Source organism: Bos indicus, chromosome 14 (genome assembly GCF_029378745.1).
Source record: "Bos indicus isolate NIAB-ARS_2022 breed Sahiwal x Tharparkar chromosome 14, NIAB-ARS_B.indTharparkar_mat_pri_1.0, whole genome shotgun sequence".
Lineage (NCBI taxonomy): Eukaryota > Metazoa > Chordata > Mammalia > Artiodactyla > Bovidae > Bos > Bos indicus.
In genome coordinates this window covers 76,000,322-76,017,739 of record NC_091773.1, presented here as the reverse complement: position 1 = coordinate 76,017,739, position 17,418 = coordinate 76,000,322, and the positions used below count along the sequence as shown (strand labels likewise).

Below are 17,418 nucleotides of genomic sequence, written 5' to 3'. Positions count from 1 at the left end.
TTTAGAAAAGGCAGAGGAATTAGAGATCAGGTTGCTAACATCCGTTGGATCATAAAAAAGGAAGAGAATTCCAGATAAACATCCATTTATGTTTCACTGACTATACTAAAGCTGTCTGTGGAAAATTCTTCAAGAGATGGGACTACCAGACCACCTTATCTGCCTTCTGAGAAACTTTTATGCAGGTCAAGAAGTAACAGTTAGAACCAGACATGAAATAACAGACTGGTTCCAAATTGGGAAAAGAGTAGGTCAAGGCTCTATATTGTCACATGCTTATCAAACTTATATGCAGAGTACATCATATGAAAAGTTAGGTGGATGAATCATAGGCTATACAGATGATATTACTTTAATGGCAGAAAGTGAAGAGGAACTAAAGACCCTCTTGATGAAGGTGAAAGAGAAGAGTGAAAAATCTGGCTTAAGACTCAACATTCAAAAAACTAAGATCATGTCATCCATTCTCATTACTTTATAGCAAATAGATGGGGAAACAAAGGAAACCATGGCAGACTTTATTGGGCTCCAAAATCACTGCTGATGGTGACTGTATCCATGAAATTAAAAGATGTTTGCTCCTTGGAAGAAAGGCTATGACAAACCTAGACAGCATATTAAAAAACAGAGACACTACCTTGCCAACAAAGGTTCCTATAATAAAAGTGGTTTTTCCAGTAGTTATGTATGGATGTGAGATTTGGCACACAAAGAAGTCTGAGTGCTGAAGAAATGTGGTGTTGGAGAAGACTTTTGAGAGTCCCTTGGACTGCAAGGAGATCCAACCAGTCCATCCTAAAGGAGATCAGTCCTGAATATTCATTGGAAGGACTGATGCTGAAGCTGAAACTCCAATACTTTGGCCACCTGATGCGAAGAGCTGACTCATTTGAAAAGATCCTGATGTTGGGAAAGATTGAAGGTGGGAGGAGAAGGGGATGACAGAGGATGAGTTGGTTGGATGGCATCACTGACACGATGGACATGAGTTTGAGTAAGCTCTGGGAGTTGGTGATGGACAGGGAGGCCTGGTGTGCTGGGGTTCATGGGGTCACAAAGAGTCGGACACGACTGAGAGACTGAACTGACTGAATTGAACTTGGGAGCAAAGCCTAAGTATTTAAACAAATATTCCTAGATGACTTTTGAAAATTATTGTTATAGTAAGACCTAACTTGAGCTTCATTCAACATGAAGTGAGAATAATACTGCAGCATTTCTGTGAATGAAGATGCCAAGTGACACACAAAAGCTAAGGCTTTTGATTCCACTTGGCTTGTGTCTAGCATATACAAGGTCCAGAAATGACCACAAACAGTGTTGAGGAGACAATGAGATGCTAACAGCACTGAAGGGCTGTCGGGGAGAAGGGGAGCACAGGTTGCTGAGCACAGGTTGCTGAATAACTGATCCAGGTGAAAGGTAGCCAGCAGGAATGAATGATGTTCCAAAAGTTGCAATCTTTCCTCAGTAGATGCCGGTCTAGGGGCCTGCATAGACCTGCAGTCACGATGCAATAGAAACATGATGATGATCAGCTCGCAGTTCACAGGGAAGAGAAACTTCTTCCTCAGACCATGGTCATATTGGCAACTGGCTGGAAGAAGCACAAGCTGGAATCAAGATGGCTGGGAGAAATATCAATAACCTCAGATATGCAGATGACACCACCTTCATGGCAGAAAGTGAAGAGAAACTAAAAAGCCTTTTGATGAAAGTGAAAGAGGAGAGTGAAAAAGTCAGCTTAAAGCTCAACATTCAGAAAATGAAGATCATGGCATCTGGTCCCATCACTTCATGGGAAATAGATGGGGAAACAGTGGAAACAGTGTCAGACTTTATTTATTTATTTATTTTTTTGGCTCCAAAATCACTGCAGATGGTGATTGCAGCTATGAAATTAAAAGATGCTTACTCCTTGGAAGGAAAGTTATGACTATCCTAGGTAGCATATTCAAAAGGAGAGACATTACTTTTGCCAACAAAGGTCCGTCTAGTCAAGGCTATGGTTTTTCCAGTAGTCATGTATGGATGTGAGAGTTGGACTGTGAAGAAAGTTGAGCACCGAAGAACTGATGCTTTTGAACTGTGGTGTTGTAGAAGACTCTTGAGCATCCCTTGGACTGCAAGGAGATCTAACCAGTCCATTCTAAAGGATGGGGAGCACATGTATACCTGTGATGGATTCATTTTGATATTTGGCAAAACTAATACAATTATGTAAAGTTTAAAAATAAAATAAAATTAAAAAAAAATAAAGGAGATCAGTCCTGGGTGTTCTTTGGAAGGAATGATGCTAAAGCTGAAACTCCAGTACTTTGGCCACCTTATGCGAAGAGTTGACTCATTGGAAAAGACTCTGATGCTGGGAGGGATTGAGGGCAGGAGGAGAAGGGGACAACAGAGGATGAGATGGCTGGATGGCATCACCGACTTGATGGAGGTGAGTTTGAGTGAACTCCGGGAGTTGGTGATGGACAGGGAGGCCTGGCGTGCTGCAGTTCATGGGGTCGTGAAGAGTCGGGCACGACTGAGCGACTGAACTGAACTGAACTGAACCTCTCCCAACATATACTCAAACCAAGTTCTGAAAGGAAATGAAATAGAAAATTGACATGACTGAGTCTTCATTTACTTAACAAAAACAAGGTTATTTTACCCTAAATGTTTCAAATTAATGGGACAGACACCATGTGATGGTATAAGTTATTTCAGTCGCTCAGTCTTCTACGACTCTTTGCCACCCCATGGTCTGCAGCACGCCAGGCCTCTCTGTCTATCACCAACTCCCGGAGTTTACTCAAACTCATGTCCACTGAGTCAGTGATGCCATCCAACCATCTCATCCTCTGTTGTCCCCTTCTCCTCCTGCCCTCAATCTTTCCCAGCATCAGGGTCTTTTCCAATGAGTCAGTTCTTCGCATCAGGTGGCCAAAGGATTGGAGTTTCAGCTTTAGCATAAGTCTGTCCAATGAATATTTGGGACTGATTTCCTTTAGGATGGACTGATTCGATCTCTTTGCAGTACAAGGGACTCTCAAGAGTCTTCTTCAACACCACAGTTCAAAAGCATCAATATATATATATATATATATATATATACACACACATATATGTATATATATATATAAATAAATTGTCTTCTTTGTACATTGTAGAGTTTAGATAAAATTTAATTCCACCAATCTACTTAGGTGTTAAAATACAAAAACTGCATCCATATAAAAGAGCCAGAGGAAAATGTCCTTTAACAAAGAGAAGCTACAGGGGTTCCTGTCCATATGAAATATGTTATTCTCAATGTTCACATCTCAGGATGCCTGTTAAGGCACAATTAACATGGATACTGACATAACTTTTCTTTAGTAGAAAGCAATTGGAAATCTAATTAGGACATTGTAAGAAGGAAATTTCAGAGTAATGAAAGCAAAAACTAACCTCATGTGAATAGATGTCTACATCATGTATCATCAGGCATGCAAATTGAAACAGTAGTAAGACACCACTATAAACTTATTAGAAGATCCAAAATCCAGAACGCTGACAATACCAAATATCAGCAAGATTGTGGAGCAACAAGGACTCTCATTTATTACTGGTGAAAATGCAAACTGGTACCAGCAGTTTGGTTGTTTCTTACAAAACTCAGCCCACTCTTACCACATAATTCAACAATAACACTTCTTGTCATTTACCCAAAGAAGTTGAAATATATGACACACAAAAGCTGGCACACAAATGCTTATAGCAACTTTATTCATAATTGCCAAACCTGGATGCAATCAGTAAGTGAATGGCTAAACAAACTGTACTACATCAGATAATGAAATATTATTTAGTGTTAAAAAAGAGCCACAGAGCCATGAAAAGACATGGAAGAAACTTAATTGCATGTTACTAAGTGAAAGAAGGCAATATGAAAAGGACACATTGTATAATTCCAACTGTATGATATTCTAGAAAATGAAAAACTAGGGGGATGGTAAAAAGAGTAGCAGTTGCCAGGGTTGGGGGGAAGGGAGGGATGAATGGATGGAATTAGACGATTTTAATGAAAATACTCCATATGATACTATAATGGTGGTTATATATAATTATATGCTTATCCAACCCATAGAGTTGAAGGTCAACACCAAGAGTGAGCCCTAATGTAAGCTATAGGTTTTGGCTGACAGGGATTCAATATAGGTGCATCGATCGTAACGAATGTACTAGACTTGCGGAGGATGCTGATAATGTGGAAAGCTGTGCCTGTGTGTCAGGTGGGGTATATGTGGGAAATCTCTGTACTTTCTGCTCATTTTGTGCAAACAAATACATACAAATACATATAGGAGTTATTTATTTTGTGATCCAAAAAGATGTATGGTGGAGGATGGCAGAATGAACTCTCCTCATGGTCATTTATTATTAAGCATTTACAGAGGTAGCATTATTTGAGAGTCACAGACAGAAAGTTGGCATTGCTTTCAAAACAACTTTCAATAAATTCCAAATCAGTGCTTCTCAACTTTTAATATGTGCATTAATCTCCAGGGTATTGGGAGTGGTTGCTTTTTAAAATGCAGATTTTGATTCAGAAGGTCTAAGGTGGGGTGGAAAGAGTGTTTCTAATAAGCTGGCAGCTGCTGCTGCTCCCGGTCCATGGACTACAATTGAACTATTCAAATTTTTTTCTTTAAGAAAAGGAAAAAAAAAATTACAGAATTGCAACTTTTTAATGGAAAAATTTAATCCCCCCTTTAAACAATTAATTCATTCATTTATGGTCTTATTTCACTTAGTTAAACTGCATTGCTGTGCATGGTCTTTGGTTAAAATGTACTTGTTTTATTATATTTATAGCAAATATCACGTTGCAGTTAATATGCAGAGTGTGACATTTTGGAGTTTCTGTGGTATATTTTTACTCAGTATATTTTAATGAAGTGCGGCAAGTATCTGTTATCTTTAAAATTTCAATTTTAATTAAGTATAGGATCAGATAAGTAAAAAAACATAAGCAGATTGCTATGTTCAGAAGGAGATTCCAAGTTTATAACTTATAACAGATAATGACAGATTTGTAATCATAAATTGCAATATTGTGCAATATCATTTTCTCTCAGCTTGTGTTATATAACAAACAATTGAATGACTTAAGTTGGAAAGAGCGAAAAGATTTTGGGAGTCTGCAAATGGTGTTCTCCCATCCCACCAGCCCCAGGACTCCACCAAGAGTCTTCTCCAAGTTCCAAAGGCAGCCTGACCAGAAGAGTCTGCTGGGATCCTCCTCATGGGCTCAGAAGTCTGTATGCTCACTCAGTTGGTCAAATTACCAATCACTCCAAAAGCTTTCAACATGTGTTTTGTGCAAAAACTGATGCTTTAATTTGGACTTTAGATTCTGAAGAGATTAGGATATCCCAGCTGCTTAAATTAAAGCTCAGAATTTCACTTCTAGATCTAAAAGCAGTAGTAACAAGTGGCTTTGATCTAGATTAAAATGATGTGGAACTTTGTAATTTGTATATTTTCTCAAACATTTTAAAACAATAATTTGGTATAGTACATAAGCTACCTAGATGGATTATAAATTCTTTCTAAAAGTGTAAGTTTAGAAAATGTTGGAAAATAGGAATATTTGGAGATAAAGCAACTGAAAACCTAGGCAAATGAATTCTAATAGATTGATTTAAAAAATCTCTGCAAAATTGATTTTTTTTTGTTTTTTATTTTCTTCTGAAAATCACAGATCTATTTTGAGAAAATCTATTTTGTTCTTTAGCATTGTCAAAATTACCCTTGTACAACAGGTATATCTAAGTAGTGTTTATTTCATGCTAGCCTGGATCTAGCCTCAAGACATTTAACTATTTAGAAAATATGTATTTAACATTAGAACTAATAAAACTATTCTTGTTATGGTTTAAAACCCATATTTTCACTGAAGTTTTGAGATCTATTGAATGAGATGCTCCCTGTATTTTTAAAAGTCAGAATTAGAACAATTCTGCTTCACTGCATGTGCATACTAAATCACTTCAGTCATGTGCAACCCTGCCGCCCCATGGACCATAGCCTGCCAAGCTTTTCTATCCATGGGATTCTCCAGGCAGGAATACTGGAGTGGATTGCCATGCCCTCCTCCAGGGGATCTTCCTGACCCAGGGATCAAACCCAAGTCTCTTATGTCTCCTGCATTGGCAGGCAGGTTCTTTACCACTAGCATGGCATTATTGGTAAAGAACCCACCTGTTTCACTATTTTATTCTAAAAAGAAAAAGAAATAAAAAGAAAAGTAAAAATTTACACTCTTTGGAAAAAAACCTTATGATACCTCATAAGCTTTGTTTATTTAGTCTTATTCATTTAATATATACCAAGCAGTGACCATGTGCTGAATCAGTCGGGCAGCGTCTCTGTACTAAGAAGGTGCATGTTGGCGTCACTGAGAGGCCCTGAGTAAGAGGGATGAATGAAATGAAATGCGATACAAGTTTGGGGGATGGTTATACTGAAAGAACTTATGCTAGCCACAGATGGTGTCCTGGAAATCAAGGCAAGCATCTCTGAGGGAAGGGATGTTTAAGTTCAAAGATGACTTAAGGGTTGGCTAAAAGAAAGGAAAGAATCTCTGAGGCAGAGAGGCCTGAGTGTGATGCTCTTCATACTGCTGATTATCCAAGGACTCGTGAAGCTCTCCCTACTGATACTCTGCTTGCCCTGTTTAGCAGCTGGGAACAGAAACCTAAAAATGGTATTTTTTCAAAATAGCCCATGTTCTCTGCCACAGATTCCAAGAGGAAATGGTGGCTGGGAGGGGTGCGGGAGGAGAAAGAAAGAAAAAAGGAGGAAAAGAAAAGGGGAAGGAAAAAAGAGAGAGAGAACAAAGAAAGGAGGAAGGAAAGAGGAAGAAAGGGAAGGGAGAAATACAGGGGAGAAACAAAGGACCATCCTGCCAGCCTAGGAGCAGTACTGCGACCTTTCAGAGAATTCTATGAAAGAAAGAGAGGGAACTTTATAGAAACCTAACTGGTTGCTTCAGCCATGGTCTGGGGTCATTCTTTGTGTCATCCTGATGTCATCCAGATTAAAGCCTTTAATATGACATAAATGAAATTCTGTATGGGTTGGGGCGTTATTGTAGCAAAGTGACGGTGATCTGTAGAAATCGTTTATGTGTGCAGGGTTTCCCTGTGTTAAAGTGGACTGATACAGGACAGTTTCAAGTCTGAATCTAAAAACAAATGTCATTTATGTTTATGACTCCCACTGAGGAGTGATCGATTTTGCTGGAAGGGAGGACCTTTGGTTATGCTTCTTTCTTGATGATTTTGGTTAGAAGTATTTGAGAATGGGTGCTAAGAACTGAATTGCCCGGCCTCATAAAGGTATTCTAATTTGGAGTTGTGGAGCAAGTCTGGAGTGGGGAAGGGCAGACAAAAATGGGGTGAAAAAGAAGCAAGAGTTGCTTGTATATTTTTGAGATTAGTTGTTTGTCAGTTGCTTCATTTGCTATTATTTTCTCCCATTCTGAAGGCTGTCTTTTCACCTTGCTGATAGTTTCCTTTGATGTGCAGAAGCTTTTAAGGTTAATTAGGTCCCATTTGTTTATTTTTGCTTTTATTTCCGATATTCTGGGAGGTGGGTCATAGAGGATCCTGCTGTGATGTAACCCTGTGTATGAGACAGCAAAAGTGACGCTGATGTATGGAACAGTCTTATGGACTCTGTGGGAGAGGGAGAGGGTGGGAAGATTTGGGAGAATGGCATTGAAACATGTAAAATATCATGTATGAAACGAGATGCCAGTCCAGGTTCAATGCACGATACTGGATGCTTGGGGCTAGTGCACTGGGACGACCCAGAGAGATGGTATGGGGAGGGAGGAGGGAGGAGGGTTCAGGATGGGGAGCACATGTATACCTGTGATGGATTCATTTTGATATTTGGCAAAACTAATACAATTATGTAAAGTTTAAAAATAAAATAAAATTTAAAAAAATAAAAAAATAAAAAATAAAAAAAAAGAAGCAAGAGTAGCCAGGAAATAACTGAGGGGAGATGAGCACCAAGTGAGGAAAACCCCTTGATCCTGGGCAGAGAGGTGAGGGCATTTAGGAAAAGAGAGATCGGTTAGTGGATTTCAAGTACCCTGGTTCATATGTGGTCAGGATCAGTTCAGTCACTCAGCTGTGTCCGACTCTTGGCAACCCCATGGACTGCAGCATGCCAGGCCTCCCTGTCCATCACCAACTCCCGGAGTTACTCAAACTCATGTCCATCAAGTTGGTGATGCCAACCAACCATCTCATCCTCTGTCGTCCCTTTCTCCTCTTGCCTTCAAAGCATCAGGGTCTTTTCCAGTGAGTCAGTTCTTTGCATCAGATGGCCAAAGTCATGTGTGATACAAACATCTAAGATAACCCCAGCATCTGATGAACTCTGCTGTACTTACAAATGCTTTGAATACTTGGTTTAGTTTAGTTTAGTTCTGTTGAGGAAATACAGAAAAAGTTGGTTTCACCTCTGGATAAGCAAGGCATGGAATAAGGAGAGTATTTAAGGAAGAAGCGCAGTGGCAAAGGAGACATCAGGATGTAAGTATAATCTCCTGGGAAATTGCTGGAAATTTAGGAAGAGCTTTCTACTTGCATGAATTTCCATGGGAACTTATTTTAAAAAGATAGCATATGATATTCCTTAGATGCAAAATTTAAAAGAAAATGATGCAAGTGAAATTATTTACAAAACAGAAACGTACTCACAGACTTAGACAACATACTGGTGGTTAGGGGAAAAGGGTGGAAGGAAGGGATAGTTAACTTCAGATTAACATATGCACATTGCTACATTTAAAATGAATAACCAACAAGGACCTATATATAGCACAGTAACTCTGCTCAATGGTATGTGATAAGCAGCCTGAATGGAAGGGGTGTTTTTGGGGAGAATGGATATATGTAAATGTAAGTCTGATCTCTCTGCTGGGCACCTGAGATGATTGCAACCTTGTTAATTGCTTATACTCCAACATAAAACAAAAAGTTTTTTTTTAAAAGAATTAAATAGTGAACAATGTGAAATTATGAGTTCAGTTGAAGAAGTAATGTGAGTGGTGATGTCTCATAAATCCCGTTCATCAAAGACCATATGTAACTAAGAAGAAAAGTCACCTTTGATTTAAAGGGAGTCAGTCCTATGGTTCAAAAAGATATGGTTGAAATTTTGGACTGTCTTCCCTATTGTATAATATTGGTGGCAGGAAATTTTGCTCCCTGTCTCCAAATTGATCCTTCCATTTCCCTAAATAAGGGGTTCCACTCATTACTTAGATTAGCCCTATGGGTTTAAGATTTACTTGAGGAGATTAGTACAAAATAAAAAAGGAAATTCTGAAAATTCACAAGCCACATTTTCTCTGCATTTGATTCTTCAAAAATTTAAAATTAGGTTCAGTTTGTGTGACTCTATAGCTGAATAACTGGAATAGTGTTTATCATTATTTCTTAAGAGTCAGTAATAATCATTAATTCGTATACAGATGTCAAGTAGAGAGCATTAAGTACTGAAATAAGACTGTCCATAGAATGTGGAAATGAGAATGGAAAAGAAACTAAATTGAAGCCATTGAGGGGAATATATAAGAGCTTGACAAATAGCTGATTTTAGAATGCTGAGCAAAAGCAAAGATCAGTTAAAATTAGATGATGTAGATTTGTAATCACCCAAGTGTGTGACCAATTCAGCAATGTTCTTTGGGCGGAAAAAGTAGGGTGATTAAATTGGAAATATGGAAATGATTCATACCTGGGAGCTGAGATAATGAACACAATGAACTCTACTTGGGCTAGATAGTCAAGAAATGTTTGCTAAATTGAATCGTGACTGGAGGGAATTTAGGTTGTAAGTAAAGATAGCACACAATATTCGATTATCATTTTCTAAATATATAGTAATATATTGTTTGATTAAAAATTATCTTAGATATCCCAACTTTTTAATTTGATGCTTATTAATATTTGCAATTAACCCTTAGGAGATAAATCTGTTATAATCTTCTCTAAATAACTTTCTTGTATGTTTGTATAGCTTGTCATATAATCTGGAAAATGTATTGCTGCCTTATTCTGTAGAATACATGTAAGTTCAATGTTCATTTTTAAATGTGGATTTTCTATTGCTCCTTGGAAGTGAAAGAGAAGACATTGAGTCTGTCAAGGACATTAATTTAATAGAAACCAGGGAAATATTGCTTACCTCTGTCTAAACTTAAAATATTCTTTCTTATATTATAAGAGATGACAGGATTCCAATGTTGACTGTCAAGAGTTTATAATGAAACTTGCCTTCAACTCTCCTCAATTTTAACTTTGGATGTATTGGCAACGTGTGGGACAAAGTCAGCACTCTCGCTCAGCACAAAACAAAGTCTGCAACTCACCACCTTCATGCTGGTGCTGGAGACTTACCCTCTGCTATCTCCGTCTTTCGGCATTAGTGATAATGAAGCTAACATCAACAGACAGGGTAGACTTAGTGTACCTGAAGTGACTGGACTTAACTTTTATTATGATAAGTCAGGATGATTTCAGTTTCCTTAAAAAATGACCGAAGAATCCTACAGCAAATATAGAAAGAGTCCATATATTTTTCTGGCTTTAACTACTACTTACTAAAATCTCGGAGAAGGCAATGGCACCCCACTCCAGTACTCTTGCCTGGAAAATCCCATGGATGGAGGACCTGGTGGGCTGCAGTCCATGGGGTCCTAAGAGTCAGACAGGACTCAGCGACTTCCCTCTCACTTTTCACTCTCATGCATTGGAGAAGGAAATGGCAACCCACTCCAGTGTTCTTGCCTGGAGAATCCCAGGGACAGGGGAGCCTGGTGGGCTGCCGTCTATGGGGTTGCACAGAGTCGGATACGACTGAAGCAACTTAGCAGCAGTAAAATTTCTATGGATTGACAAAAAAGTGATGGAGAAGGTTAAAGAAGGATTTTGAGGAATGATAAAATGTTTGTAAGATGGCTAATGCAAGAATATATGGGAAATAAAGTTCTGTGATGGCCTCTAGACTAGTTAGATCTGGGTTTGAACTTCAGTTCTGCAATTTGGTGATTATGGTGCCTTAAGAACATTACCTCAAACTCTGAATCTTAGGCTCTTTATCTAAAATGGAGACAAGAATGCACATGCGAGGGTGATATTGGAGGATTGGTGAGATAATGTATCTAATTTGGCTTTATTTTGCTTAGTGGTGGTGCTAATCGCTACACCTGAGTTTACTGAGGAAAAGAGAAAAATATTTTTTCTATGCAACCAAAATGACCAATAAATAGAACAAAATTTTATTTAAAAAAATCCTAAACACTTTAGATCAGAATTATTATTACCTATATACAAGGAACATAATCACATACATAATTTGTAACAACATATTACATATCTTGGAACAATCTTATCATGTAACAAGTAGGACTTATATGAAAGAAAAAAGAATATTTGGAGGCCTTAGACTAACACAGGGCTTCCCTGATAGCTCAGTTGGTAAAGAATCTGCCTGCAATGCAGGAGATCCTGGTTTGATTCCTGGGTCAGGAAGATCTGCTGGAGAAGGGACAGGCTACCCATTCCAGTATTCCTGGGCTTCCCTGGCAGTTCAGCTGGTAAAGAATCTGTCTGAAAATCAGGAGACCTGGGTTCCATCCCTGGGTCAGGAAAATCCCCTGAAGAAGGGAAAAGCTACCCACTGCAATATTCTGGCCTGGAGAATCCCATGGACTGTATAGTCAATGGGGTCACAAACAGTTTGACAAGACTGAGTGGCTTTCACGAACACTTTCAGTCTACCACAAAGGGCTCAGTTATCAAATCAGACTCAAAAGGATCACAGATCTACCCAGTGTAAAACGTCACTAAAATTTAAAGATGCATGTATTTGTGAAACACAGAGACATAGAGAAGTGAGAGATTACCAGCACAGCTCCCCAGAACAGATGTGATTCACGTCTACAACTCCTGTATGTTACTTTGCCTTGGCAATTTGCACAAGTTAATCACTCATAAACAGATTTTGAATTTTGTATGACTGAACATTTTAGACTATATAATGCCAAAGAATGCTCAAACTACTGCACAATTGCATTCATCTCACACGCTAGTAAAGTAATGCTCAAAATTCTTCAAGCCAGGCTTCAGCAATATGTGAACTGTGAACTTTCAGATGTTCAAGCTGGTTTTAGAAAAGGCAGAGGAACCAGAGATCAAATTGCCAACATCCGTTGGATCATCGAAGAAGAAAGAGAGTTCCAGAAAAACATCTATTTCTGCTTTATTGACTATGCCAAAGCCTTTGACTGTGTGGATCACAATAAACTGTGGAAAATTCTGCAAGAGATGGGAATACCAGACTACCTGACCTGCCTCTTGAGAAACCTATATGCAGGTCAGGAAGCAACAGTTAGAACTGGACATGGAACAACAGATTGGTTCCAAATTGGGAAAGGAGTATGTCAAGGCTGTATATTGTCACTCTGCTTATTTAACTTCTATACAGAGTACATCATGAGAAATGTTGGGCTGGAGGTAGCACAAGCTGGACTCAAGATTGTTGGGAGAAATATCAATAACCTCAGATATGCAGATGACACCACCCTTATGGCAGAAAGTGAAGAGGAACTCAAAAGCCTGTTGATGAAAGTGAAAGAGGGGAGTGAAAAAGTTGGCTTAAAGCTCAACATTCAGAAAACGAAGATCATGGCATCTGGTCCCATCATTTCATGGGAAATAGATGGGGAAACAGTGGAAACAGCATCAGACTTTATTTTGGGGGGCTCCAAAATCACTGCAGATGGTGATTGCAGCCATGAAATTAAAAGACACTTACTCCTTGGAAGAAAAGTTATGACCAACCTAGATAGCATATTCAAAAGCAGAGCCATTACTTTGCCAACAAAGGTCCGCCTAGTCAAGGCTATGGTTTTTCCAGTGGTCATGTATGGATGTGAGAGTTGAATTGTGAAGAAAGCTGAGCACCGAAGAATTGATGCTTTTGAACTCTGGTGTTGGAGAAGACTCTTGAGAGTCCCTTGGACTGCAAGGAGATCCAACCAGTCCATTCTAAAGGAGATCAGTCCTGAGTGTTCTTTGGAAGGAATGATGCTAAAGCTGAAACTCCAGTACTTTGGCCACCTCATACGAAGAGCTGATTCATTGGAAAAGACTCTGATGCTGGGAGGGATTGGGGGCAAGAGGAGAAGGGGATGACAGAGAATGAGATGGCTGGATGGCATCACTGACTCGATGGATGTGAGTCTGGGTGAACTCCGGGAGTTGGTGATGGACTGGGAGGCCTGGTGTGCTGTGGTTCATGGGGTCGCAAAGAGTCAGACATGACTGAGTGACTGAACTGATAATATTGAATTGTTTCTAGTTTTGCTACATAAATATGATAATAAGGATTATTTTCTATTGTTGACTAAAAAGATGCACAGTGTGAGAGTTGCAAGTTAAGTTTTATTTGGGGCAAAATGAGGACTTTAGTCCGGGAGACAGCACCTCTAATAGCTCTGAGAGACTACTCCAAAAAGGTTATAGGGGGAGGTTGATACATAAGATTTTCATGAAAGGGGAGTTCAGTGCAATCACGTGCATATGTTACAAAAGATTTTCTGCTAGTCACAAGGAGCTGATGTCACCATGAAGGGATTTAATGATTTTCTAGATATGAAGAGACTCAAGGATAGGGGTCATTAAATCAGTTCCTGAAAATATCCAACTATCTGAAGACCTGTCCCACCAGTTGCCCTGGATTGCAGAGATCCTCACTGTCCACACTTAATTCCCCTCAGAGGGTGTTAAATGTTGGCATCTGTTCCAGCACAGGGTTTAATCACCACAGAGGCAGATGGCAAATGGCCTCGTTGTCGTTCAGCTGCTGGCAAATGTTCTTGGCAAGTGCTAATTTGTAGTTGACACTCCCATTTCCCAAAGAGCACCAGACATAACTTCATCATTCAGTCAATCACCATATATGACCCTCTGTTTGTTTCTGTCACTTTTGGTGCTTTGCTATCAGCTGGTTGGCTTCTGGGCTTCTGTCATGGCTCAGCTGGTAATGAACTTGTCTGCAAGTTAAGGAGACACAAGAGACTCTGGTACAATCCCTGGGTCAAGATGATCCCCTGGAGAAGGAAATGGCAACCCACTCCAGTATCCTTTCCTGGAAAATCCCATAGACAGAGGAGCCTGGGGAGCTACAGTCCATGAGATTGCAGAGTCAGACATGGCTGAGTGCAAACATGCCCGCAAGCTGGCAGCAGGTATGACTTCCAGGTTGGCTTCACATGGCTTAAATATCATTGAGGACTACTCTGAATCCTTTGGCTGCCACTTCCCTGGTGGCGTAGGCATTAAGGAGTCTGCCTACAATGCAGGAGACCCAGGTTCAATCCCTGGGTTGGGAAGATCCCCTGGAGAAGGAAATGGCAACACCTTCCAGTATTCTCGCCTGAAAAATCCCATGGATGGAAGAGCCTGGCAGGCTGTAGTCCATGGGGTCACAAAGAAATGGACAGGACTGAGCGGCTTCACTTTCTTTGGCTGGCTTGAGATTTTCAATGTAAAGGCAGGAATTCCGGGAAATTCTTGCTTTTGGCAAATATGATGAACTTGTGCCAGAAGAACATTGGATCAATGGGGACTCACTTTCTAAATTTCCACCCCCCCCAGAGTTCCGTCCACAGAACACTCTTCTTTAGAACATAAGAATTTTATTCCATTGGCATTTGAAAATCAGAGCTGGGGAAAGGAAAGCAGTCGATTGTTTTATACATGAATCTTAAACATTGCTGAGCTTTACTGTACTTACTGTTTATAGATGTAACTAGGGATAGAGTATTAAATAGAGTTCTAGGTTTCTGTGGATAGAATGACTGAGGTTCTCTGAAAATGGTAGAAGGGGAAATAAATTTTGACTCTCAGTTTTATCTTTGTAAATTATGGTGCAGTATCTTTCTGTATCTGTCAGACAAGTAAGTTTTGCTATTAAGCATTAATGTTCTGTGAACTTTGGATTGCAGAAAGCTCTTTCCAGCTGTACTGGAAAGTGGATATGAGTGATTAGACAAATTATGCAAACTCTTTAAGCTGAAATTTCCTTGTCCCATAAATGGGGGATAATATTTATTTAACTTAGTTAATGTTAATGATAAATATGTATATCATGTTTAATAGAGTAGCCAGTACCTTTAAAAAGACTTAAATATAAGTTAGATGTTAATTTGATCATTGTTATTGTTATTCTACATAATGCTTATTTTATATTTAACTTTAAAAAAATTTCATGTTTATAAGTAAAGGTGACTAATCTGTGATCATTTGGATTTTTATCATCTCCAGCTCTATTTTTTTTCTTAAGGATGACAATATTTGTTAGATTGGTTTTCCTTAGGTTTTTTAGTTACCTCTTAATCGGGAAGCTTGGAGCTGGAAGTATAAATGGGAACAGGTCATTCATTCACACATCTCTTGGGGACTTAAATGTATATCGTATGGTAGCACAAGAATACCTTATGGTGGCTGCTTCCAAGATGTTCATAATTTACCAGTTGGAAACAGAAGTTTTTTAAAAACGTACTTTTATCATTGGTGAAAAAAAAAACCTTGCTGGAAAACAACCATGATAAAATAAAGGAAGGGTGGTAACCATTGTCTTAAAATATTTTCCTAAGTATATGTACCTAATTTATTATGGAAAATCTTTTAATCACTTGGGACAGTCATAACATCTATAATCAAATTCTGTACCTAGAAAACATTTTATGTATGGTAATTTTGAGTGATAATTTTGAGACTTTGAGCGATGTGTTTAATTGTGTTACTAATAACCAGAGAAAAACAGACACCGAGAAGGAATATATTATTAAAATGCTAAATTATCTCAGAACAGTGCATTTCTACTCTAGACAATAAAGAGTTCACATCAGTAATTTTTTATACAACATAAAATATTATGCTTCCTTGTTTAGAATACCTGCTGAAGACACAGCAGAAAGTAAACCTCTGCAACCTGATGATTCTCACAATATAGCTATCCATGTTAAGAAAGCGCGAGGTGGGCGCACCTTATACGGACCAAAACAGTATGAAGAGAAGGTAGCGCACTTCATGGCTATTTTAAAGAAACTGTAAGTGTTTGAAATATGTTACTTCTTGTAGTTGGATAATTCTTTTGAATAGCTTTTTTTTTTTTTTAAATCATTGTTTATTCCTATTCAACATGGATAGTCTATTGGATAGGAACAAATCACTACTCTTGCCTCTGCCCCTCAAAACCCAGGGAGAAGTGATTGAGGGTCCCCTTGGGGTGTATTAGTCATATTTACTAACATCATAGATCTTATCATGACTCCATTAGTCACACTGCAATGGGTCTAAATGCTTTATGTAATTCAAACAAAAATAATGCAACTGAAACCTGTTTAATTGATGGATATTTTGTGGTATCTATAGCCCTCCATTTATCTCTAGCTGAACCACGAGCAGATCCACGGCCTATTTGAGTAATGCCATTTAATATACTTTAAAAAATAACTACCTTATACTCTAAAATTTTTCACTTTGTCATCATACTTGAAATTTTAACAAATTGATTTTGAGTAAGAATAGCCTCTTTTGAAAGAAATGTAAATATGCCTGACAAGATTAAGAATACTGGTTATTGATAACAGAGCATTTTGGCTTAATCATATTATTATGTCTTAACTTATACTTAAATTCAGCAGCTCTGAGTAAATAGTGTTAGATGGGAGGAAGGAAAAAAGAGGTTGAAACATTAAAATCGTTGGAAAGGTCATATATGGGGATGTCACCAGAAAGGAAGGCTTTGAACAGGTTGAGGACATTGTAATTGTGAAATGTGTACAAAGAACAGACAACGGGAGGGAGAGGTGAGAGAAAGAGAATTACAAAACTTTCTGTTAAGTTTTGTATTTTGAGGCATATCAGGTTAAATACAACCTTACACGTGTTAGCTAGATCTTGGGTTGTAAGCAACAGAAACTGGCTGGTTAATTAAAACAAACAAACATAAGGAGTGGGGAAAGGGGAAACTTGTGGAGAAATATTGGATAGCTCCCAAAATAGAGAAAGAAGTATTTGATTCTTCTGGGTGTATAACACTGGACTCAGTCAGCTACAACTATTTTTGATTGGAGGTTCTTAGGCTCACACTCTAGTTTCAGAGAGAGGGAGTCAGATTGTTGATTGTTGCGTTTGCTTCCATATTCATATCTTGGATAAAGGCTAATGGGGATCACACCCTTTAATTTACAATTGTACTGAATTTACATTCAATTGGTAAGAGCATTTCAAAAGAGAAAATATCAATGTCTCAGAAAGAGGGGCAAATGGATCATGAATAAACAATATT

General features: G+C 38.6%; 1 protein-coding gene across 1 annotated transcript in view; it reads left to right on the top strand.

The window, feature by feature from the left end:
* The window catches only part of LOC139186833 (cyclic nucleotide-binding domain-containing protein 1-like), a 358,895-nt gene that overhangs the window by 60,024 nt on the left and 281,453 nt on the right, over positions 1-17,418 (top strand). The window contains exon 4 of the mRNA XM_070802178.1: positions 16,016-16,174. Within this exon, the coding sequence (XP_070658279.1) occupies positions 16,016-16,174 (159 nt within the window). The remainder of the gene's footprint in view (positions 1-16,015; positions 16,175-17,418) is intronic.